The sequence below is a fragment of the Ceratotherium simum genome, chromosome 40 (genome assembly GCF_057802395.1).
Source record: "Ceratotherium simum simum isolate JZ-2026a chromosome 40, ASM5780239v1, whole genome shotgun sequence".
Lineage (NCBI taxonomy): Eukaryota > Metazoa > Chordata > Mammalia > Perissodactyla > Rhinocerotidae > Ceratotherium > Ceratotherium simum.
In genome coordinates this window covers 7,210,472-7,236,672 of record NC_141939.1, presented here as the reverse complement: position 1 = coordinate 7,236,672, position 26,201 = coordinate 7,210,472, and the positions used below count along the sequence as shown (strand labels likewise).

At 39.1% G+C, this 26,201-nt stretch overlaps 1 protein-coding gene and 1 pseudogene across 3 annotated transcripts in view; both read left to right on the top strand.

Annotated features, from left to right (window-relative positions):
* The first annotated feature begins 3,749 nt into the window (after positions 1–3,749).
* Positions 3,750–4,300, top strand: LOC147912064 (LON peptidase N-terminal domain and RING finger protein 2 pseudogene; annotated as a pseudogene).
* Positions 4,301–4,363: 63 nt separating this feature from the next.
* Positions 4,364–26,201, top strand: part of LONRF2 (LON peptidase N-terminal domain and ring finger 2) — a 39,052-nt gene continuing 17,214 nt past the window's right edge. For all 3 annotated transcript variants that reach the window (XM_087426224.1, XM_087426223.1, XM_087426225.1), the window contains exons 1-3: positions 4,364–4,516; positions 16,315–16,433; positions 25,170–25,292. In XM_087426224.1, coding sequence (XP_087282350.1) covers positions 16,365–16,433; positions 25,170–25,292 — 192 coding nt within the window. In that variant the 5' untranslated portion in view covers positions 4,364–4,516; positions 16,315–16,364. The remainder of the gene's footprint in view (positions 4,517–16,314; positions 16,434–25,169; positions 25,293–26,201) is intronic.

Sequence of the window (26,201 nt, the reverse complement as noted above, 5' to 3'; positions counted from 1 at the left end):
TGTTGGTTGCACAGTGCCCTTGTTTTTGTCTCACTTGACCATGGTGTCAGGGTAACTTTGTCTGATGTTCGCTGGTTCTAGGAGATTGTTTATGTCCAACAAGAGAACGACATTCACTAGTTGTGAGCATCAGGTCAGCTATGTAATAATACTGAGGACTTGCTGTGAGTGTCAGCCCAGATCCCTGATGTAAAGGGCTCCTTTTTTCTTTCTTACTTTTCTCTCTTATGGATCATGATTTTCCTGTTATATCTCAGACCCAAGGTCACAAAAATTCTCTCCTATGTGTTTTTTTCCCCCCAGAAGTTCTATGGTTTTACTTTTAGGTAAATAATCCTTTTTGAATTAATTTTATATGATGCTAGGTATAGATCAAAGTTCTCCTTCTTCCTCTCCTCCTTCTCCTCCTCCTGTTCCTTCTTATTGCATATAGATATCCAATTATTCCAGCATCATTTCTTGAAAAGATGATCCTTTCTCCACTGAATAGCCTTTGTTGAGAATCAATTGCCCATATATATGTGTGGGTCTATTTTTGGAATCTCTATCCTAGTCCATTGATGGATTTGTTTATTTTGACACCAAAACCACACTGTCTTGATTATTGTAGCTTTATAATGAGTCTGGAAGACGCTACTTTGTTCTTTTTCAAAGTTGTTTTGGATATTTTAGGTACTGTGCATTTTCATATGAATTTTAGAATAAGCTTGTCAATTTCTACAAAAAGGCATGCTGAGATTTTGAGATCAAATTGAACCCACAGATCAATTTAGAGAGAATTGACATCTTAACAATATTGAGTCTTGTGATCCTTCACCACATTATGTCTCTCCATTTGTTTAGGTCTCCTTTGATATCTCTCAGTGATGTTTCATAGTTTTTAGTGTACAGGTCTTACACATTTTTTCATATTTATCCTTCAGGTTTTCATAGTTTGTATGATATTGTAAATGGTATTGTTTTTAAATTTCAATTTCTACTTGTTTCTAGTACACAGAAATACAATTATTCATTCCATGGGCTATTTAGAGGTGTGTTAGTTTCTAAATATGTGAGGATTTTCTAGATGTTTTTCTATCATTGATTCCTATTTTCAGTCCACTGTGGTCAGAGAACATACTTTGTACGACTTGACTCCTCGAATCCGTTTAAATTTATTGAGACTTGTTTTATGGCTGAAATATGTACTATATTGGTAAAATGTTCCATGTGCACTTGAAAAGAGTGTGTATTCTGTTGTTGGGTGTAATGTTCTACAAATGTCAATCAGGTCAAGCTAGATGGTAGTACTATTCAAGTCTTCTATATCCTTACTGATTATCAGTATTCATGTTCTATTGATTGTTGGGAGAGGGGTATTGAAATCTCTAACTATAATTATGAATTTATCTGTTTCACCTTACACTTCTATCAGTTTTTGCTTCATTTATTTTGAAGTTATTTTATTAGGTGCATGTGTGTTTAGGATTGTTATGTGCTCTTGACCAACTGATCCCCTTATCATCATGAAATGGCCATCTTTTCTCCCAGTAATATTCTTGGTTATGAAATCTACTTTGTCAGATTTCAATATAGTCACTCTAGCTTTATTTTGATAAGGGTTAAGATGGAACATCTTTTTCCATCCTTTTACCTTTAACTTATTTGTATCTTATTTAAAGTGCGTTTTTTTGTAAGCAGCATATATTTGGGTCTTCCTTTGAATACAATTTGACAATCTTTGCCTTTTAATTATGGTGTTTAGACCATTAATATTTAATTAACCTTAATTGATATGGCTGAGTTTAAATGTACCACCTTATTATTTGTTTTCTATTTGTCCCATCTGTTTTTTGTTCCCTTTCTCCTTTTCTTCTTTTTTTTTGGATTAATAGAGATTTTAAAAAATAATTTCATTTTATCTTGTTTATTGGCTTTTTAGCTATAGCTATTTGTGTTATTTAGGTGGTTGCTTTAGGCTTTAGAATATAAATCTTTAGCTTATTATAATTTTCCTTTATATCATTTGACATGTAGTATTAGAGATCACAACACTATCCTTCCATTTCTCCTCTACTGGCCTTTACGCTATTTTTGTTATACATTTTGTTTCTACATATGTTATAAACCTCACAATACATTAATATTTTTGCTTTCAACACTTCTTGCTCTCAGCAGGCATACCTCCAACAAGCTTCTCCTTTCTGTTCTCTTGCTAAGAATTTGTCTAAAATAAGAGCAAGTAGGATCTCAGATGATAAGGTTTCATAATCTTTACCGTATAGTCCTTGTTGTCCCAATTTAACTACTCCAGAAGTTTTTTCCCCCTAGCTTCCTGGTTGTTGGTTGTGAATTTGTTGGATAAACAACCTTCAAGTATAAGTAAATTGTTACTGTGTAAAGAAAGTAGATAAAAACTAAAAAAGTGATTAAAAAGAGTTTGGAATAATTCGGTAATGTGAAACAAAACAAAACCTAATTTGATTAAAACTATTATCAGTCAAAATGGACAGCTGGCAGGAAAATTACTCATGGAAAGAACGGCTGGTGGGGTGGAAGGTGGGGGGCTGTGCTCTGCATTTGTTTCTTTGCCATAGGGCAGAGGGCTGGGCAAAGTTGTCTCTTTTTCCCTTTTACAAACTGGTCTAAAATTTTCTCTCCTCACTTAATGAGGCATTTCCCCTTTTCCAAAGCCAGATTTGATCAAGGTATTTTACATATTTTTTAGCCAGCGGTTTTAGATGTAGAAAAACCTCAGAAACTTAGAATAAAGAAATTTCGACTTGAAATAAGGAACGGTATGGATTCTGGAATATTGTAGTGCATTTTACTGCATTCGAATACATAGAATAAAAGACAGTGGAACAACAGTGAGAGAAGAGCAGGCCATGTATAACGAGAATTCTAAAATCTGGGTAATGAGCACAGAAGGAGCACTTTTAGTCCTTGCTTATACACCAGTGTAGCTTTTAACTCCCTTCTTCCAGCAACTTCTGCCTGCAGTACTCCATGTTGAGACATTTTAAAAAATTCTATTTCTGCTTCCTAATCAAGGGCACAATACAACTGTCCGTTTCTCAATTCCCTCCTCCTCCCAGCACCTAGCTTGGTATTTCTTCACATTCTTTATTAACATGACTTCTGTCTAAATTAGAGTTCTGAAATGTCTCTGTCTAAAATCTGGAGTACCATTAAGACAAGCTTCCTGATGAGATCCGTTCAATATCCAGTTCAGGCTTCCTAGTTATCTAAGACAATTTCCTAAATCAAAGTTTGGGATACGAGATGTGCTTGGTATCTTTTCCCAGGTTCTCATTTTAACCTCAGCCACAGGTTGTCCTGGCAGCCAAGCCTCTGGGGAGAGGCTGGGGCGGCGGTGCGGGGAGGGTTGGACCCCTGCTCTAGGCGCGGCCGCGAAGACTCAGCAGGGACGCGGCCCGCGGAGAGAGGATGCGCGGAGAAGGGCACGTGTAGACGAAGGCGCACGCACCCACGTGCCGGGCCGCCGCGAGGCAAGCCGGGAGAGGGTTTGCGGCAGACTGGGGAGGGGGTCGCCGCGTTCCCGTAAGCGGCGTGGATTTCCTAAGCAGAGCGGGGGGCGGGGGCGCCCCGCGAGCGCAGGCGCCCGGGCCCCGCCCCCTGTGCCTGCCCCGCCCTCTGAGGAGGGTTTGCGGCCCTGCGGGGGCCGGGCCGCCCACGGCGCGCGGGGGCCGCGGCCCAGCCTCGCGCCCGCCCCCTGCTGTGGTCGCCGCGGCTCCGAGCGCGGCGCCCCCAGAGGCGCGCGGCTGTCAGCTAAGGCGGCGGCCGCGCATCCACCGTCCTCCTCTTCTTCCCTCCGGGCCCACGTCGCCACAGCCCCGCGGCCATGAGCCCCGAGCCGGTGCCGCCGCCGCCCCCGTGTCCCGGCTGCGACTGCGGGGAGCCTTTCGCTGAGCGGTTAGAGAAGGGCGACGAGGCCTTCCGCGCGGGCGACTACGAGGTGGCAGCCGAGCTCTTCCGCTCCATGCTGGCCGGGCTGGCGCGGCCCGACCGCGGCCTGTGCCTGCGGCTGGGGGACGCGCTGGCCCGCGCGGGCCGGCTCCCCGAGGCCCTGGGCGCCTTCCGCGGCGCCGCGCGGCTCGGCGCGCTGCGGCCCGAGGAGCTGGGCGAGCTGGCGGGCGGCCTGGCGCGCGCCCTGGGCCAGCGCGAGGGCGGCTGCCGCCCGGGAAGCCGGGCCGCGCCCCCGAGGCGCCGGGCGGGGGCCCGTCGGCCTCGGCGCCCGCCGCGCCCCGTGAGCTGCTCGGCTGCCCGCGCTGCCGGCGGCTGCTGCACAAGCCGGTGACCCTGCCGTGCGGCCTCACGGTGTGCAAGCGCTGCGTGGAGCCGGGGCCCGCGCGGCCGCCGGCGCGGCGGGTCAACGTGGTGCTGAGCGGCCTGCTGGAGAAGTGCTTCCCGGCCGAGTGCCGGGTGCGCAGGCTGGCCGGCCAGGCGCGGAGTCTGCAGCGCCTGCAGCAGCCCGAGGCCGCGCTGCTCCGGTGCGACCAGGCCCTGGATCTGGGTGAGTCGGCCGCGGGAGCTGGCCCGCCTGTCCGCGCACCTGTCGGGCGGGCAGCAGGGGTGGGGGTAGAGAGCTGTGTGCTCCCCAGGCAGGCGGTTATTTTGCTTTCTGAAGGTGGTGAGCTGAAGATGAAAGGTGGTAACAGCCGCAGGGTGGCTGCGGTCAGAGGCCGGGTGCGCCCCAATGGTTGTGCCTTTCCAGGATCTCCGCAGCCTTCCTGAGCTGCCCCCTAAGGCCAGCGCAGCCTTTCAAGCCCATCTCGGCTGTTTGGGAGTGGGAGCATGACTGTGGTTTTATTTGTCCTCCAGGGAAATGTAAAAACTAACAGCCTAGAGGCAGAACTGAGCGCCTTGTGATGGGGCAGGAGTTGCTTTGGGGTTTCAGCTGATGAATCCTGGAACTCCTCCCACTTACTTTTATTACTTCATACTGTCTGGCGCTGGCCTCTCTCTCTCAAAAGCCATTAGATATTGTTATGGCGTAATTAGCGTGTTAGATATTATACTAACTAGTACGTGTGGTTATTTGTTTTATTTTTGTGTTTTTATTTTTTTGATCTGAAGTCTGTGACCAGCACCAGGCTCTCTCTCCGCTCCCCGGCTTTCCCGGTCATCACCTGTTAAGAATAAATAATTTCAAGGAAGACCAAACTTCCGTCTTTCTATTTGAATGAATATGCTCTGTTGACAGTTGTTTTGGGTGGAGAAGTGTATGTGTGGAAGGTGATTTGTTTTCTCAATTCACTGGTTTTGAAACAGGGTATGTATGATTTAAATCACTAGTCAAGAAGACTTGGTTTAATCCTTCGTTACTAAAGGAATCTTGTTGTCTGCTATAGTAGGCATGCATTTTATTTTAAACTTAGGGTTAAGGTTTTCGCTTTTAGAAGACACACCTATATCTAAATTGAGGGAATCTCTGCTGGAATAGAGCAGTCAAATTGCTTTATTTAACAAATTTTCTGTACCGTTTTTCTAACCAGCATATCCATACTTTAACAGGCTGTATATTTTGAGTTTTCAACTATCTTGTATATATGTGGTACAGAGCAGCACTGTCCAGTAGAAATATTGTTTAAGCCACATAGGTAATTTAAAATTTTCTGGTAGCATCATTAAAAGAAGTGAAAAGAGACAGGTGAAATTTATTTTAACAATATTTTTAACCCTATACATCCAAAATATTATTTCAACAACATATTTTCAATGTAAAAAAAAAAAATCCAAATTTTACTCTTGTTTTTTTAATTGTCTTTGAAATCTCATTGTGTATTTTACATTTACTGCCCATCCTGGTTGGGACACTAAATTTTCATCAGAAATGCTTCCTCTGATTTCATAAAATTTAGAGTTGAGAAAGTAGATTCACATATTGAAGTTGTTCCAGGTTAACTTAAAAGTATTCCACCAAACCGAATGGAGTATCAGTTTTTAAACTTAAATTTGAATTAGTTAAAATGAAATAAAATTAATGACTCAGTTCCTCTGTTGCACTAGCCCCATTTCAGGTGCCCCATAGCCACATGTGACAGCCACAGTGGACAGCTAGTGGCTACTGTCTTAGACAGTACAAGCATAGAACTTTAAAAAAACAATTGCTGGGGGGCCGGCCTGGTGGTGTAGTGGTTAAGTGCGCTCCGCTGCTGACGGCCCAGGCCCGGATCCCGGGCGCGCACCGACACACCGCTTGTCAGGCCATGCGGTGGCGGCGACCCACGTAAAGTGGAGGAAGATGGGCATGGATGTTAGCTCAGGGCCAGTCTTCCTCAGCAAAAAGAGGAGGATTGGCATGGATGTTAGCTCAGGGCTGATCTTCCTCACAAAATAAAATAAAAAATTGCTGCAAGAAACAAAAAATTTTATAACTGTGTGTAATGATAGAATTTACTAGATTGATTGTGGTGATCATTTTGCAATATATACAAATATCGAATCATTGTGTTCTATGCTTGAAACTAATATGTTATATGTTAATTATATCTCAATTAAAAAAAACAGTGGCTGGAAATGTAAAACATCAAATACCAGCTGTTGGAGAAGGTGTAGAAAATGAGAACTATCGTATGCTGCTGATGGGTCTGCAAATTTTACCCCTGGAAAATTATTTGGTGGTATCTGAAAATGTTAAATATGACCTTTGGCCAAGCGTTTTCAAAGAGGTACATGCGTATGTGCACTAGAAGAATGTACAAGAATGTATATCGTCATTAACAATAACTCTAAAGTGTAAACAACTCAAATGTCCAATAAGAACAGAATTAATGGGTAAATATAGTATGATGTCTTGAAGGAATACTATATAGAAAGAAATAAACCAATTACAGTTACACACTACAACGTCGATGAATCACACACATAATGTTTAAGTGAGAGAAGTCAGACTCAGAAGCAGTTGTTTTTTTTTTTTTTGTGAGGAGATCAGCCCTGAGCTAACATCTGCCAATCCTCCTCTTTTTTTGCTGAGGAAGACTGGCCCTGGGCTAGCATCCATGCCCATCTTCCTCCACTTTATATGGGACACCGCCACAGCATGGCTTGCCAAGCCATGTGTCGGTGCGCGCCCGGGATCCAAACTGGCTAACCCCGGGCTGCCGCAGTGGAGCGTGTGCACTTAACCGCTTGCGCCACTGGGCTGGCCCCTCAGAAGCGTTTTTACTGTGTGATTCTATTTATCTGTAAGACCAAGCAGGCAAAATTACTGTAGCACATAAGAAGTAAGGGCGGTGGTGACCTTTGGGGGAGAAAAAGAGGATAGTTACTGTAAGTATGAGGGGGACCTGTGAGGTAGTGGTGATGTTCTGTTTCTTGACTTCAGAGGATGGATACACAGGTGTATACAGTTTGTGATAGTTTATTGAACTGTATACTCATGATTTGTAGCTTTTCCATGGAGATATCAGACCTCAATTTGAAAGTTTTAAAAACACAGACTATTGCAGTCAATTCATCATGAGAATTTTTATTCAGTACATATTTTCCATTCAAAATTAGATAAGAAAGCCAAGTTTGCCTAGTTTAAAAATTGATAGAAAAACTTTTAATTTTGTAATAAGCCCCCAAAGAGATTTTAACATAGGAGAAACATCACAAGTATTTGGAATCAGAAATGCCTGTGTTTAGACCTAGGCTGGCACTTACTTATTATGTGACCCTAGCCAAGTGTGGTAATCATTAATGCTGTTCCCCAAATATTTCTGTCTCTGTACCTTCCTCAAACAAGGTAGGATTGCATTCCTAGCCTGCTTGTGGAGCCATATGACTAAGTTTGGCCAATAGGTTGTGAGTGAAATTCAAAATACCTAACAAATACGTTAAAGAAAACAGAAATAAATATATGAAAAGATAAAGCATTCAGTAGATAACTGTCTGTAAAAAATATCTGAAGTTGAGAATTAATTAGATGGATTTAGAAACAGACTGGAAACAACAGAAGGTGAGATGAGAACACTCAGGAACAAGTCAACGGACGATATCCAAATGGAATCACAGAGGACAAAAAAAATAAAACAGAGCATAAGAGATATGTGGGACACAGACATAAGTTCTAAAATACATGAAATTTGAATTCTGGAAGAGGAGAGAGGGAGAAGGGACAAGAGAAGTACTTGAAGAAAAAATGGCTGAGAATTTTCCAAATCTGATGAGAAACTTGAACTCACTGAATCAAAAACCTCAGTAAGCCCAACAGGATAAACACAAACACAACGGATGAAACGTACCTGAGTATATTCTAGTCAGGTTACTGATAATCAGAGAGAGAAATATAAAAGCAGTTAGAGAAGACAGGACATTTTCCTTCAAAGGAGCCATAGTAAGACTTCTAGCTGACTTTACTACAAAATTACTTAAACTAGAAAACAATGGGATAACATCTTTCAAGTGCTGAAAGGGGGGGAAAAAGTCTACCTGGAGTTTTTTACCCAGCTGAAAATATCTTTCAGAAATGACACAATCAGAATTCTTTAATCCCAATAAATAAATAAAGCAAAAGAATTTTTATTGCCATCAGAATTGCACTACATGAAATACTAAGGGGAATTCTTTAGGCTAAAGGAAAATGATCCAGATGGAAGCATGGAGCTAAAGGAAGCAATGAAGACCACCGGCAGGAGTAAATATATGAGTAAATATAAGAGAATATTGATTATTTCAAACTGAAGCAGTAATGGCTTGTGGTATTTATAACATATGTAGAAGTAAAACGTGTGGCAGTGGCACAAACCAGGATGAGTAAGTCAGGTTAAATTGTTGTGTCGCCTGTGTGTTCTTTTGGTTAAAACTACTAAAAAGTACTGATTTAAAGTGTACTAACAAATCAAGTTTTCATATTTACTCTGTTGGGTAGCCACCGAAAGGATAATAGAAGATAAAATTAAAAGGCTGTGGTGGGGCCGGCCCCGTGGCTTAGCGCTTAAGTGCGCGCACTCTGCTACTTGTGGCCCTGGTTCGTATCCCAGGTGCGCACCGATAAACCGCTTCTCCAGCCATGCTGAGGCCACGTCCCACATACAGCAACTAGAAGGATGTGCAACTAGGATGTACAGCTGTCTACTGGGGCTTTGGAGGGGAGAAAAAAAAAGGAGGAGGATTGGCAGTAGATGTTAGCCCAGAGCCGGTCTTCCTCAGCAAAAAGAGGAGGATTATGGGCCGGCCCTGTGGCTTGGTGGTTAAGTGCGCGTGCTGCGATGCTGGTGGCCCGGGTTCGGATCCCGGGTGCGCATCGAGGCACCACTTCTCCCTCCATCCTGAGGCCGAGTCCCACATACAGCAACTAGAAGGATGTGCAGCTATGACATACAACTATCTACTGGGGCTTTGGGGGGAAAAAATAAAAAAAATAAATAAAATCTTTAAAAAAAAAAAAAGAGGAGGATTAGCACGGATGTTCGCTCAGGGCTGATGTTCCTCACACACACACAAAAGAGGCTATGGTGGAATAATAAATACTTGACTAATTCAAAAGAAAGTGAAAAGGAAGGATAAAGCATCAGAGAATAAATGGGATAACTAGAAAAGAAATAGAAAAATGGGGCTTCATTTGCATTAAATGTAAATGATCTAAATATTCCAGTTAGAAGACAAATGTTGACAGACTAGATTAAACGAAACACAGCCTTGTGAGATACACATGAGATAAACTTTAGCTACAGGGACACAAAAGGGTTGAAATTAATAGGATGGAAAAAGATACTCTACAAAGACTGACCAAAGGAAACGTGGTAGGGCAAAATTTCTATCAGATAAGGTAGTCTTGAAGGCGAGGAGTATCAGGAGAGATGGATATGTTTATGATAAATAAGTCAACTCAACAGAAAATATGTAACATTGCTGAATTCGTATGCCCCTAAAATCAGGTGTACACACACACAGAGCAAAAGGTGACAAAATTAAAAGGAGAGTTAATTGGAGATTTTGAAGAAGACTCTTAGTAGCTGATAAAATAAGGCTAGAAAAATAAAGATATAGATTGGAACAACATACTTCAGGACTTTGATTTAGTTAATATATGGTACCACATACAACTGCTGCAGGATATACCATCTACTCAGGTTCGTATGATGATAAACAATGGGCTGGATTTGGCCTGTGATTGTGTTTGCCAACCCCTGGGTTAGGCCATGAAACAAGTTGCAAAAAACATTAAAAGGCTGAAATTAGACAATATATGTTCTTTGAAGACTGTAGACTTTAACTTAAAATTCAGTAGTAAATAACTAGATTATCTTTAAATATTTGGAAATTAAGCAATACATTTTTATGCAACTTATGGGTCAAATAAGAAATCACAATGAAAATTAGAAAATATTTTAGCTGAATGATAATGAAAATACACATATCAAAAACTATGGAATGCCATTGCAACAGATGCTTAGAGGGAAGTTTATTGCTTTAAATGCCTATACTACAGAAGAACAGTTGAAAATTGGTAATCTCTAGGCTTCTGTTTTAAAATGCTAGAAGAAGAAAAGCAAATTGAATGCAAAGGAAGTGGAAAGAAGAAAATAAAGATGAGAGCAAAAATCAATGACAAGAAAGGAAAAATACAGTCCAATATTTCTTAGAACATAGATACAAAAATCCTAAATAAAATATTGGCAAATTGAATCCATTGATACACTTGAAGAACAACACATCATGATCAAGTAGAAGGTTAATTTGTTTAATCATTGAAAATCTACAGGTGTAATTTACCACATCTACAGAATAAAGGAGAAAAATTGTATGACATGTTAAAATCTCTCAGGGTACTAGAAATAAACGGGAACGTTCTTAATATGTTAAAGAGTATCTACAAGAATCTATAGCAACCATCATAATTAAATATTGACTGCCCACTGAAGGAAAGGTGACAAGAGTGCTCACTGTCATCACTGTCATTCAGCATTGTCCTGAAGATTTCAGCTAGTGCAGTGAGGAGAAGATAAAAGGGTATTAAGATTGAAAAGATAAAAGACAAGTTATTATTTGTAGATGACATGTTGGAGTACATAGAAACTCCAGAAGAGTATTTGAGCTATTAGTAATTATAAGTGAAGCATCAAGATTGCTGAATATAAGATCAGTATAGAAAGATCATTAATAATGATATATACTTAGCAAAAAACAAATAGAAAATGAAATTTTAAAATAACCCATTTACATAACAAAAAAATTCCGTGAAATAAACCCTGAAATATCTGAAGGATGTTCAAGACCTCCACACTGAAAATACAAAACATTTCTGGGAGAAATTAAAGTAGACTTAAATAATGGAAAGATATATTATTTGCAGGGATTACAAAACTCAGTATTGATAAGATGTCAGTTCTCTGCAGAGTGAACTACAGATTCAGTGCAGTCTCAGTCAAAATATCACCAGTGGTTTTGGTGGAAATTGATGAATGGCCAAGGCAATATTGAAGAAAAATAACAAAGCTGGAGAACTTACACTATAAGATATCAAGGCTTTCTCTAATGCTGCAGTAATTAAGACAGAGTTCTATGGATCCAAGGGTAGACACACAGAAACTGACGTTCACATGTACAGTCACTTGATTTACTACAAAGATGCCAATAGAATTCCATGAAGAAGAAGACAGTTCTTTTAAATAGTCTGAGTCATTTTATCCATATGGAAAAAGTGAACCTGGATGCCTAGCTCACATCATACGTTGAAATTAGAGTCAGATGTCTAAGAGAAGTCATAGGAGAATATTTTCATGAACTTGGGGTAGGCAGTTATTTCTAGAATAAGACACAAAAAGCATAACCATAAAAGAGGATAGATAAATTTGGTTTAATTAAAATTACGAACTTTTGTCCCTCAGAGACCCCTGAAAAAGTGGAAAGGTGATGTGTACTCGTAATATGTATCTTACTGAGAATGCAAATCCAGAATATTGGAAGAATGCCTACATTTCAAAAGCAAAAAAGACTGTCTCAATAATAGGCAAAGACTTGAGCAGATGCTTTATAAAACCAGATCTCAAAATGGACACTAAACCTATGAAAGAGTGCCCAACATAATAAGTGATCAAATGTAATTTCAAACTAAAATAAGATACTACTACGTACTTGCCAGAATGGTTAAAATGAAAAAGGCTGACAATACCTAGTTTTGGCAAGTATTTGAAGCAATTGAGCTCTTACTTTGCTGGTGGAAGTGTAAATTGGTGCAAGTTAAGAAATATGTTTGGAATTACCTACCAAAGCTAAACATACATAATCTCGGACACAGTATTTCCACTTCTGAGTATATACCAAATAGAAATGAATGTTTATGTCCTTCAAAAGACCTGTACAAGAATGTACATCGCAGCTTTACTTATATATCCCAAAAACATTTAGGAAACAAACCCCCAGTAGAATGAAGAAATAAATCAAGTCATACAGTATAATGTTACACAGCAGTTTATTTTTAAAAAAAGACCCTGAGACATACAACAATATGGATGAATATCACAGAATGATATTGAATGAAAGTCAGATACAAAAGTACATTCTGTTTATATAACTCCATGTGTAAGAAGTTCAAAACAGGCTAAAATCATCTATAGTGATAGACGTCAGAACGGTGGTTACCCTTAGGAGAGGTGTACTTACTGGGAAAGTACACCAGGGCACCTTCTGAGCTCCTGGAAATGATCTCGGTGGTGATTACACGGGTGTATACACATGTGAAAGTTCAAGATACACATTTAAAATTTGTGGACTTTGTAACCAATAACCTGTGAGGAGTATTGCTGTTCGTTTCTTAATATTCCCCAAGAACACTACCCAGTTGTCATTGTTTTATGTGTCAGTTCATTCAATACTTTTAAAATAACGCTTGTACAGTTCTCCATTTCTCACCACTGCCCACTCATTGACAGATTTTACAGCAGTAACCTGGCTCCCAGCCCAGCAGTGGCTCTGGGTTGCAGTTGGAGGAGAACAGCCGTTGGTCGACCCTAAACACAGATGTAGAGACTAGACTATTCTTGTCCTCACAAAGCCTGGTTCTCAGACTTTTTTTTGACTCTCTTCCCCATACAGGGGTTAATTGGTAAACTGTCTGAAACCGTGTGTCAGTTTTTTGGAAGATGCACGCGTGCATTTTTCTCCCATATGCTTTCTCCCCACAAAGAATTTGAATTTGTTTTTCCTCTTCCGTTTATTTTTGAGTGATTCCTCAATAAATTCTCTTAGTTTTGTTAAGTTTAAGGCTTAATGCGTAGAAAATGTGTAGAGATTTATTTTAAATGTTTTAAAAGATTCTGTTATGAAGTGCTGGCTTAATAAATGGAGTACCAAATGGTGGAAGTCAACAAAGGAGACAGTTTGATTCATTCAGTGTCTGGAGGGGAAGTGAATGTAATTGCTTTTGGACTTAGTAAAAGCAGCCTTTAGAATGGGAGGAGAGTAGAGGCTTAAATGCATTTGTTAGAAAAGAAGGATTAAAAATAAATGTAAATGAAATGTGTTTTTAACTCAGGAAACTTTGTCAAGATCAATTAAGCTAACATGAAGTATAAGCAAAGGAATAATGAAGAAAAAAATAGTGAAACAGAAAAAAATTGAATTGGTTAACAAGTTGGAAACTGGTTCATTAAAAGACCAGTTTTGAGACAAATGTTTGGCAAGTGTGATGAAGAAAAATGCAGAGCACAGATAGTGTCAGGAGTGAAGAAGCAGCATAATCGCAGATATAAAAGAATATAACAGATTTTAAAACCTATAAGGATAATTTTAAGGAAACTATAAATTATCAAAATTGATCCAGGAAGAAGTAAAAGCCTGATGTGGACCAATAACCATAAGAGAAATTTAAGTGCTACTCAGGGATTTTCTTCTGAGAAAAGGCACTAAGGTCAAGCAAGTCCTAACAAACTTTCAGTGAGGATTAACTCCCATTTTATTTTGGATTATAGAAAAATTTGGGAAGATTTCCATCTCATTTTATAAGGTTAATATAACCTTGCTACTACAATCAGGTAAAGCTTGCACAGGAAAAAATTGATAGGTTAGTCTTACATATGTAAATAGATGCCAAAACCTTAATTAAGTGACTTAGTATTTTGAATCCAGCATGTAGTAAGAGTTAAGGTCAAGAAGAGCTTATCCAAGGAAGATAAGGATAATTCAGTGTTAGATCTTTGAACTGTAATTCGCTATAATAACAGGTAGAAGGAGATACAGTACATGTGATCTCTCGGATGCTGGAAGACCGTTCTATAAAATTCAGCACCCGCTTGTTATAACGCCCTCAGAAAACTAGGAATAAGAGGGAGCTTATCTAATTTGGTAAATATTCTCTCTCAGAAAATTATAGCAAACATAATTCATGTTAAAACCTTAGATGTGTTCTTTTTAAATTCAAGAATAAGAGAAAAATGTCCACTATCACCACTGTGATTGTAATACGAGGATAAAAGGAAACACAGGTATAAATATTAGAAGGCAAGAGTCGAAGCTAATTGTTTGTATATGATATGATTGTTGAGAGGTTCAAGAGCACTGACTTTAGCAAGTGGGAACAAAATGGGAGATCTCCCGTCTCACACAGATTTACAGCAGGTTTATTTCTCAAGCTCAAACTATAGTTCCAGCAGCATTTTTTTTTTGAGATTTCCAGAAATCTCCAAAGGAAATTTCTGTATTTCAAAATGCATTTACCTGTGCAATTGAGGAGCTTTCACCTAATCTTCAGTTGGAAGTCATTACTCTGCAGTTATATTTAGTACATAATGACATACTAAAAGGACGAATATCAGGAGAAGAATCTAATAGAATACTCTATGCCTTCCAAGCAATGAAATGCTTAATTTAAATTCGTGTGCTTATGGATTGACATCAGTATTTCATGGTACTTATGTGTGTTTTCAAAGATGGAATACATAAAATCTCATTACAGATCATCATCAACAGATGAACATTTGCAATTGATTTTGGTGATGAGGAACACTAACTTTGAACTTCAATTGAGGAAAATGTTATCCCCTCCCAAAATAATTCGTTTTTTCTAATTAGTAGACATGTATTACATAAAAGTACTAATTTATTATATTTTGAATTTTGTCAATAAAATTTTTGTGAAAATCTGTTTTCTTTCTTGTTACGTAAGTAACCTGCACGATATCCTCAAGTTTGCCTCTTGGCCTGCAAAGCCTAAAGTATTTACTGTCTGGCCTTTTACAGAAAAAAGTTGCTGATCCCTGCTTTAGCCAGTCAGTGTCTTTTTAAAAAATTTAAATGCTATTGTTTGACTCTCCATTCCTGCTGTTCTTTTCCCCGTTTCCCACTGTTTTCCCTGTCCTACCTTCTCTGTATTACACATATGTAGCAATAATGCATTTATAAACAGTGCCTGCTCACCGTGTCCTGATGTAATATCTGTTTGCATGAGATCTTTTATACACACTTGCTCAGTTACCTACATAAACGGAGAGGAGATGCAGTAGCATCTGGAAAGGACCAGGTGGTTAGAGAAAGAGTCAAGATCAAGGATTTGGAGCAAACTGAAAATGTGTATTAGGTAGAGATGAGAAGACATCTTGGAGGCTCAGAATGTTTATTGGTCAACTAAAATGCACTTTGTTGCCTACAAAGATCCTATGAGTAAGGGGTACAGTGAGCCAGGTCCAGCAGTATGAAAAACGGCTGTGGTGGTGCTGCTTTCATGAGCTCTGGCTTTGTCACTTTTCCATGGTACCCTGCCGAGTCAACACCTTCATATACTACCTGTCAGTTCATAGAGTTACTCTTGGCTTCTGTGGAGCTGGGCTTATGTTCGTAGTAGCATATGAGTAATTCTCAAGATCTCTTCTCTTTGAGGAATCTCGGGAAAAGGAGGTTTGTTTTCTCTTTTTCCCACTTAAGAGAACATACTGTAGGTACAGATACAGTGATAAATCCGCATCCATGCAGTGGCATAGAAAAACAAATTGTTTTACTTTATTAGTTTCTTAAGCTTGAATTTCCTTGTGTACCTTCAATAAAGTTATTTTAAATATTTTCTTTTTTAATACCTAGTTATAGCATTAAGATGAGTCAGCAGTTACTCAGTTTATTATTGGAGATTATGTTGTAGCTGATGTGTACGGAGCAGTCTGTTTTTCTTGGTGCATTTTAAAGTCTTGTTAATCCTCTTTCTGTTTTCCTGAGAGAAGCTATGTAAAGTATACTTATCAAACTACTAAACTCTAAATATGATTGAAAGGAGGAATTATTTCTTATTTTGCCTTTAGGTTTATTTTCTAATTTAATATTTTTAATGACTTAAAGATGATTTGCTTTTAAATGCAGTCATTTTTGTTGGTTTCTATTCCTCATATCTTTCAGCTCCTGGTGATAACTCGTTATTGCTGCTGCGAGCAGAGTTACATTTAACCATGAAGAACTATGAGCAGGCTGTACAGGATGCCAGTGTGGTTTGTCAGAGTGAACCTCTCTTGACTAAGGTATTGGTATTGGTTGGCTTGGAGATAATAAATATAAGTTTATGGGATTTTCTTAAGAGTAAAGTAAGATAATTGTGATTAGGTACCTACAGAAAATGTACAGTTTCCCTCAAATTTTAGTAGTCTAACTGTAGCAATCCACTTCGTAATAGACCAACTCAGTTTAAAAGACAGACCAAGTGTCCAACTGGATCTGGACAAGAAACACAAATTTATGTTACTCTCAGTAGATATTTAACTGAATAATATAAAATTTTGAGTAAAGAAGAAATGTTTAAAATTACAGTTTAAATAGGAAGATCACTTAATAATTATGATGAGCAGTTGGGGCATAATATGCATGGAACATATAAATGGTGTTAGTAAAAGGGTGAACGTTTTGTATGTATTTTGAAATAGTTGTAATCTCTGTGTTTGGATTGGAAAGGTCTAATATTTCTTCCTCTGATGACACAAAATAAGCTTTACTAGCCTAATAATGATACCTTAAGTTGTCCTTGAAGAAGATGGCAAAGAATAAAAGTTGTAGCTTTTTTCACAGATCTGAATTATAAACCTTTATAAGATATTTTAAAGTTTTAAAGAACTTATGATTAAATTAATGCCCATGGCATGATCTGTTAGCTGATAATTAAAAATATTTTCTTCTCCTGCTATATTAGTTTTAATCATCTTTGTTTTAGAACATTGAAAAGACATTAACCCAGGTTAAAAGATGGATGTAGCCTGCTCTTTCTGTCTTCCTTCCTTCCAGCTATCCATCCAAACATCCGTCTTTTAAAACAAAATGTTTTCAGATTAGATTGATGTTACATCGGATTTGGGAATTAGCTGAAGGATGGGAAGCAAATGTTTGTTGGACCAAGCCCAGAAGTCTATTTTGTTGCTTGTGTGCTTCACTAAAAACATTTTCTACTCCTTGTTCTGATGCTTTTCTCCTAACCCTCAATCTGTTATTTTTCTTAGGTAATTTATGTTGGTAATGATTGAGGCGTAATTGTTGTGAATTATAAGTATAGTATTTCTGACGGACAGTAGACCTACATTGATTGCCCTCTGAAGCTAGATTCTTCTCCATAGTATTGGTCTTTGTGTGACACTCGGGCAGTGTGTCTCTGACAAAAGACAGAGTTAATTACTTAAGAGTTACACAGCTAATTGTAACTGTGAGAGAGGCAGAAAATGAACCTTTAGCCTTTGGGATTTGGGTCATATCTTCAGGGTTTGTTGCGAGTCTTTGGACCTCAGTTCTTGACAAAGGCCTAGTGAAGAACAGCTTCAGCAGAAATGCACGCTGTTAAATCACTTGAAGATGGTAGGGGATAGAACATTATTTCCAGGTTAATACTGTAACTAAAGAATTAGAGAAGTGACATTGGAAGGTAAGGAGAAAGGCCTGAGGGGAAGGTGAAGTTGGCTGGCTGTGGTTAAGATGAGATGGAAGCACTTGCGGAACCAGCCTCAAGGGGCTGATATAGCCGTGTATTTTACCCGAGCAAAACTGTCCTCTCAAGCGGCCAGTCATGGCTGATACTGACTCAAAGCCTCTGGTACAAATGGAGACAAGCCGGTGCTAGCAAAATGTTTGCCCATATGCAGAAATATCATTAGGCACAGGGTAAGTTTGATCTTACCCAAAGAGGGAACCTGTAAGGTTTAGAACTATTTAAAAGTTAGTGAATTTAATTAATAAGCATTTATTGGTACACTGTCAGAAATTCAAATGTTCATCAATATTATATGTACATGTGTGAAAAACTTCAAACTGTGAAGTGCTTTGCATGTATAAGAGAATATTATTCTCTTAGAACTTTTGATAAGCAGAGAGAGCTGATTTAGAAGCTTCTGAAACTCCAGAGTCAGGGCCCCTTACTTGCATAATGCCTAGGAAGGGCCCTAGTAACTTTGTATTCATAATTTTGTACTTTTTCTTAAGAAGGACATTATAAATTGTGTAAGCTTCAGGCTGTGCAAAAGCTGGGTCCACTCTTTTAAGGATAATAAGAAAATTAGTAAAACTTCAAATGTTCACCAAAAATTAAAAGAGTTCCACAGCTGAATCACTGATGGTCTGACGTGTATCCGAGGCTTTTCAGGGAGCTCAGGGACGAAACTGATGAACTGTTGTCCAAAATGTTTGTCGTGTCTTTTGAAATGGCTGCTCTCCCAGAGAGCTGGAAGATAAATGATGCAATGAATAGATCTTTCAGGGGTACCAGTGCCTTGGAGCATTTTTAGAGATAAGGACAGGAGACATAAGAGATTAAGAAATAATAACTGGAGTGCATGCATTATTGTTTTCCCTACTAAGGGACTCAATTAAAATGACAGCACGAGGGGAGTTACTTCTGGTAACAGTTATAAAATTATAAAAATTATTTAAAAATATAAATTAAATAATTATAACAGTTTCTTAGAAAAACTGAATTTAAAAAAATAGACACTATAAAGCATCCAAAACAGAAGCTAGAAAAGAGTTCGGTCTTGAAAACCTATACATGAAAGGGGTAAGAATTGTGAGTTTGTGGCTTTTTGGCCCGTGGGTTCTGCCCATCCCCACAGCTGCAACTACAGAAAAACAGTAGTGGGAAAAACTCTCAGCATCGCCAGCTAAAGGTATTAGAATTCCAAGTTCAGGGACAGTAAAGCATTTGGAAATGTAAAAGGGAAAACTCAGCAGCACAAAAATTGCAGTAGTGAGACAAATTCAAAACATAAATTGTCCAGATCCCTGACTCACAGCTAAATTGTGCATGTGTGTGACAGATGCAGAAGGCACAGCAAAAAACTGGCAGAGAACAGAGAGGAATCTACTCTTAAAAGATAAGTGACAGGGGGCTGGCCCCGTGGCGTAGCGGTTAAGCGTGTGCGCTCCACTGCTGGCGGCCCGGGTTCGGATCCTGGGCGTGCACTGATGGACCGCTTGTCAGGCCATGCTGTGGTGGCGTCCCACGTAAAGTGGAAGAAGATCGGCACAGATGTTAGCTCAGGGCCAGTCTTCCTCAGCAAAAAGAGGAGGATTGGCATGCATGTTAGCTCAGGGCTGATCTTCCTCACCAGAAAAAAAAAACAAAAAGAGAAGTGACAGGGACCCATGTCTGTGATTTTAGTGCTTTTCTTGATGGAGTACATACCTTCCACAGCAGTGCATAGCTCAGGCAGGCAAAGCTTGACGTGTCAGAGTACTATGCCCAAAGCTGACAAACAACTGGAAATTAGGGAAAATCCGTAAAAGCAAGGAAATCACAGAATGGATAAGTGCCAGCCCTAGCCAAATCCTGGCTTATTGCCATATTTCACAGGTGTAGGGAAGAACCACAGGGCTTAAAAGCAGCAATAGAAAGATGTAAAAAGAAAACAGAGACATAAGCAACTTCATACCATGGGAGAGACAAGAGTTGCAGTTGAATCCAGGAAAGTTAACTGCCTAGTAACACAAAACCCAGTAATCCCTAGATGAACACAATAAAATGCAGAGTTGATACAACATATTATATACAATGTCCAGTGTTAACCAAAAATACTAGACACGCAAAGAAAGGGGAAATTGTTGAACTATATTCAGGATAAAAGACAGTCAATAAAAATTGTCTATGAGTGGGCCCAGAGGTTGCATTTAGCAGAAAAAGACTTTAAAGCAGCTATTATAAATAAGTTCAAAAAATTACATGAATATGTCCAAAGAATAGAAGGAAAGTATAGTATATTTGAATTAACAGGCAGTCTCAAGAGGGAAATTGAAACTATAAAAAAATGGAAATTCTAAAAGTGAAAAATACAAATGCTGAAATAAAAAAAATTGCTAGATAAGCTCAATAGCACATTGGACGTGGCAAAAGAATCAGTGAAACTGAAGATAGATCAATAGAAATTACCCAATCCAAAGAACCGAAAAAAGAAAAATTAAAGAACAGTGTCAAGAATCTTAGAAACCTATGGGACATTATAAAGTGGTACAATATATGTGTAATTGGAATCCTGGAAGGAGAAGATAGAAAATGGCAGAAAAAAATTGGAAAAATAATGGCTGAAAACTCTCCAAATTTAGTAGAAAATATTAATTTCAGATCTAAGAAGCTTTAATGAACCCCAAGCAAAATAAACAAAAAGAAATATACTCCTAGACACATAATAATCAGACTGCTGATGCTCTGTAAGCCAAACAAAACTCTTGCTGTAAGCAGCAAGAGAAAAATGACATGAAATGAGAAAAATGACATACAGGAAAATAATAAGATTTATGATTGATATATCATCAGAAACTATGGAAGCCAGTTAACATTAGGACAGCATATTTTTTTTTCGCTGAGGAAGATTGACCCTGGGCTACCATCCATGCCCATCTTCCTCTACTTTATATGGGATGCTGCCACAGCATGGCTTGACAAGCGGTGTGTCGCTCTGCACCTAGGATCCGAACCTGTGAACCCCGGGCCACCAAAGCGGAGTGCTCGAACTTAACCGCCATGCCACTGGGCCGGCCCCAGGAAAACATATTCAAAGTGCCAAAAGAAAAAATTTGCAGACAGTAAAAAGATAAAAAAGGAATATTATGAGCAACTTCATAGCAATACAGTCAACAACTTAGAAGAAATAAACTCCTTGAAAGACGCAAACTACCAATGTTCACTCAAGAAAAAGTAGATTACCTCAATAGCACTATCTCAACATAATAAAGGCTGTGTATGACAAGCCCACAACTAATTCATATTAATGGTGAAAGGTTAAAAAGCTTTTCTTCTAAGATCAGGGAGAAGACAAGTATGCTCACCCTCACATAATACTGGCAGTCCTAGCCACAGCAGTTAGGCAAGAAAAAGAAAGAAAAAGCATCTAGTCAGAAAGGAAGAAGTAAAATTATCTTTGTTTACAGATGACATGGTCTTATATATAGAAAACCCCAAAGACTTCACCAAAAATTTGTTAGAAATAATCAATGAATTCAGTAAAGTTGCAGGATACAAAATCAACGTACAAAAGCCAGTTATATTTCTATACACTAACAAACAATCCAAAAGAGAAATAAAGCAATCCCATTTACAGTAGCATCAAAAACAATAAAATATTTAGGAATAAAATTTAACCAAAGAGATAAAAGACCTGTACACTGAAAACTGTAAGACATTGATGAAAGAAATTGATGGAAATAATTGACACAAATAAATGGAGAAAGATCACATGTTCTTAGATTGAAAGAATTAATACAGTAGTCTCCCCTTATCCACAGGGGATACATTCCAAGACCCCCAGTGGATGCTTGAAACTGCAGGTTGTACTGAACCCTATATATACTATGTTTTTTCTATGTCTATGTTTTTTCTATGTGTATATACCTATGATGAAGTTTAATTTATAAATTAAGTACAATAAGAGATTAACAACAATAACTAATAGTAAAATAGAACAGTTCTAACGATATAGTGTAATAAAAGTTACCATAAATCTTAGCAACCTCAGCATGTGACTTAACCTTATTAAGTTGACTTAACCTTATTAAGTCAAGAACTTGCACCTTTTCGTTTAAGGGAGGCTCTTTATGGCTTCTCTTTGACGTATCCAAATTGCCAACATCACTACTCTTGTGCTCTGGGGCCATTTTTTAAGTAAAATATGGGTGACTTGAACACAAGCACTGCAATACTGCGACAGTTGGTCTGATAACTGAGAGGTTACTAAGTGACTAATGGACAGAAAGTGGATACAGCGTGGATATGCTGGACAAAGGGATGATTCATGTCCCGGGCAGGATGGAGCGGGACGGGTGGAGATCTCATCACACTATTCAGAACAGTATGCAAATTAAAACTTATGAATTGTTTATTTCTGGGATTTTCCATTTAATATTTTCAGACTGCGGTTGACTGCAGGTAACTAAAATCATGGAAAGCAAAACCACAGATAAGGGAGGACTACTGTATGGTTATAATGTCTTTAGTACGCAAGCAATCTACAGATTCAATGCCCCATCAATAGTTCAGAGACATTTTTCACAGAAATAGAAAAAAACGTTTTTAAAATTCGTATGGAACCACAAAAGATCTCTAATAGCCAGAGCCATCTGGAGAACGAAGAGCAAAGCTGGAGGCATCACATTTCCTGATTTCAAGCTATATTAGAAAGTTATAGTAGTCAAAACAGTATGGAACTGGAGTAGAAGCAGCCACATAGACCAGTAGAGCAGAATCAGGAGCCCAGAAATAAACCCCTGCATACGTGGTCAACTGATCTCTGACAGGGGAGCCAAGAACACACGATGGGGAAAGGACAGTCTCTTCAACAAATGGTGTTAGGAAAACTGGCTGTCCACGTGCAAAAGAGTGAAGCTGGATCACTATCTTACACCACTCACAGAAATTTACTTGAAGTGGTTTAAAGAGTTAAATGTAAAACCTGAAACTGTAAAACTTCTAGAAGAAAACACAGGGAAAAAAGTTCTTGGTCATGGCATGATTTTTGGATAAGATGCTAAAAGCATAGGCAAGCAAAGATAAAATAAACAAATAGGACTATATCAAGCTAAAGTGTTTCTGCACAGCAAAGGAAACAATAAATTGAAACTGATAAAAGTACAAATCATATATCTGATAATGGGCTAATATCCAAAATATATAAAGAGCTCATACAACTCAATAGGAAAAATCAAATAATGTGATTAAAAAATGGATAAAGGACCTGAATAGACATTTTTCCAAAGAAGACATACAAATGGCCAATAGGCACATGAAATGTGCTCAGTATCATTAATCATCAGGGAACTGCAAATCAGCACCACAGTGAGATATCAACTCATGCCTGTTAGGATGGCTGTTATCAAAAAGACAAGGGATAACAAGTGTTGGCAAAGATTAGAGAAAAGGAAACCGTTGAACACCATTGATGGGAATGTAAATTGGTCCAGCCATTATGGAAAAGTGTATGCAGATTCCTCAGAAAATTAAAAACAGAGCTACCTTATGATCCAGCAATCCCACTTCTGGTTATATATCCAAAGGAAAAGAAGTCAGCATCTTGAAGTGCTGTTTGCACTACCTTGTTCACAGCAGCATTATTCACAATCGCCAAGATATGGAAACAACCTAAGAGTGGGTGGATGGCTGAATGGATAAAGCAAGTGTGATATGTGTGTGTGTGTGTGTGTGTGTATGTATATACATTGTGTATACATATAAATGTATCACTGTACATTTAAAATTGCTGAATTTTGTTCTATATAAATTATACCTCGATAAAAATGTGACAATCAGAAAGTATAAACAAGAATTAAGTCCATAACTGATGAGAATGGTGAGTATTTATGGGATTAGAAAGTTCAACAGGTTTTGGGATGTGGATTAATAGATGAAAAAGCAGAGGAGGTTTCAGGTCAGATGGGAGCCATGCTCATGTTGTAACCCAAGCTCCAGAGAGGATTTAGGCTCTTAGGATGGAGTAAGAAATGAGGTTTGCTCTGCAGTGCTAGTTCACTCTGCTGTGCAGAGCAGCAGTGGGGAAGAGAGATCAGAGGGCCTCCCGACTAAAGAGTTTGAACAAACTGCCTGGGGAAAATTATGGCTGCCAGTTAGTGTGGCAGGTTCCCCTGAGTAAGCCCCTCTAAATCCTGGCATATGGGGCTCCCAGCCTAAGGCCTGGCTTCCCTGCCACACACCTGAAAAGGAAACCTCCCAAATAGGTCCCACCCAGGGACAGAGGACCCAGTAAGTCTTCCATTCAACAATGAAGTCTATGAGGATAAAGGTCTAACTGACTCATTGTCAGAGGAAAGCTCTTGGAAGCAGTCCATTTTTCTCAAAGATGAACAAAGAACCAGGGGTCAACAAGAAAAAATTCAGTAACACAGAAGAGAAGGATTAAAATGATCAGAACAGCTGACCCATGGAAATATAATACATGAACTAGTAAAACAAACCACAGTCTTTACAAGGATTTGAGAAAATATTGCATCCATAAGACAAAAACAATGCTGTTGGAAAATACTGATCAACGCAATATTGCGTTTTGTTCGTTTCTGCTGTGGTGCTTTGTATATTACACTTTGTGTTAGAGTTATTTCTGATCATGTCTGTCTTCTCTCACAAGACTACATTCCTTTTTTTTTTTTTTTTTTGGTGAGGAAGATCAGCCCTGAGCTAACATCCATGCCAATCCTCCTCTTTTTGCCGAGGAAGACCGGCCCTGAGCTAATATCTATTGCCAATCCTCTTCCTTTTTTTTTCCCCAAAGCCCCAGTAGATAGTTGTATGTCATAGTTGCACATCCTTCTGGTTGCTGTATGTGGGACGCAGCCTCAGCATGGCTGGAGAAGCGGTGCGTCGGTGCATGCCCGGGATCTGAACCCGGGCCGCCAGCAGCGGAGTGCGCGCACTTAACCACTAAGTCACAGGGCCAGCCCAAGACTACATTCCTTGAAGACAGGATCATGGTAGTGACCGGTGATTACTGAGTGAATTTAAAGTTGGTAGACAGCCAGTTCTCTCTCAGCGTGTCCCTCGGAACTGCTGTGGGCTCAGATTCCGGGTCTGGTGACTGCCGTGTTCTGACTGTAGATTGTATTTATGAGACATTCAGGTTCGCTCAGTTTCCAAGGTAGTAGAGGTAGAGCAACACCCAGTGGGTTTTTGTTGATTCTACTTAATATGAAAATAAAACAGATAGTTCCAGTGGTTTTTTCAGGGCTGTTTACATGCAAGTATGTAATGACGTTGTTTTTCTAAACGTCTGTCTTGTCTTTGAATCCAGGGGCATCATGTGAAAGCGCAGGCTCTGTCTGGATTGGGAAGAAGTCAGGAAGTGTTGAGGGAGTTTCTCTACTGCCTTGCTTTAAATCCTGAATGCAACTCAGTGAAGAAAGAAGCACAGAAGGTGTGATTTCCTTTAAATGATGTTCTTCTTTAAGTCTCATTTACAGCCTTTGTGTCCGTGCTGAGTAACTGCTGCATGTAAAATAAACAAGAAATATAATTCTGGATATTCATGACAATGTGATAAACACACAGTAATAATGATAAGATCCATGCATTTGGTGACTTTCATCCATGGATAAAGCAGAATGTTTCATGAGACAGCACACATGCACATCTCAATTCTGCTGAAAGAATGACACGTGTTAGTGAGGCGGAGTTGATGTGTGAGGCTGGGGAGGCAAAGAGATTTTTCCTAGAGTTTGTAGTTTCAAGTGTTATAGTTTGTGTAGGAGCTTTATAAAAAACATTGTGATAGATGCGAAATATATCAGTTGAGCTGCATAAGTTGACTTGAAATTTTCAGCGTAGCTTCACCAGCATGATGCAGAAATATCTGCTCTTCTATGTTTAACCCAGTCTAGAGGGCATTGAGTCACACTTAATGTAGGAACCTACCCCATAAAAAAGCCTATGTAATAGTTACAGGCTTAGCACTTCCAGTGACCAGGAGTTCTTTTTTATATGTCAGTATTTTCCTCATTTAACACTATTGCCAGCTTTTACCGTACAGTTATCCTGTAATTTCTACTTTACAGTCTAGTTTTATCTTCTGGAGCAAGACAAAATCAGTTCTTCCTGCTTCATTCTAAACCACCTTAGATATTGGAGAACAGCTGTTATCTTTGCCTTAAGTCGTTCTTTGGACCAAACATCCTCTTCCCATAGAACAGGTTGTAAGGTTTCCTCCTCTGGATGCATTCTAGTGTACCCCAAGTTTCAGCACCCACATCTGACAACTACTGGTGGTGAACTCTTACCTTCTTTTGTGTTCATGTCATGAGGCGTCTTTATTTATTTTTAGCCTGAT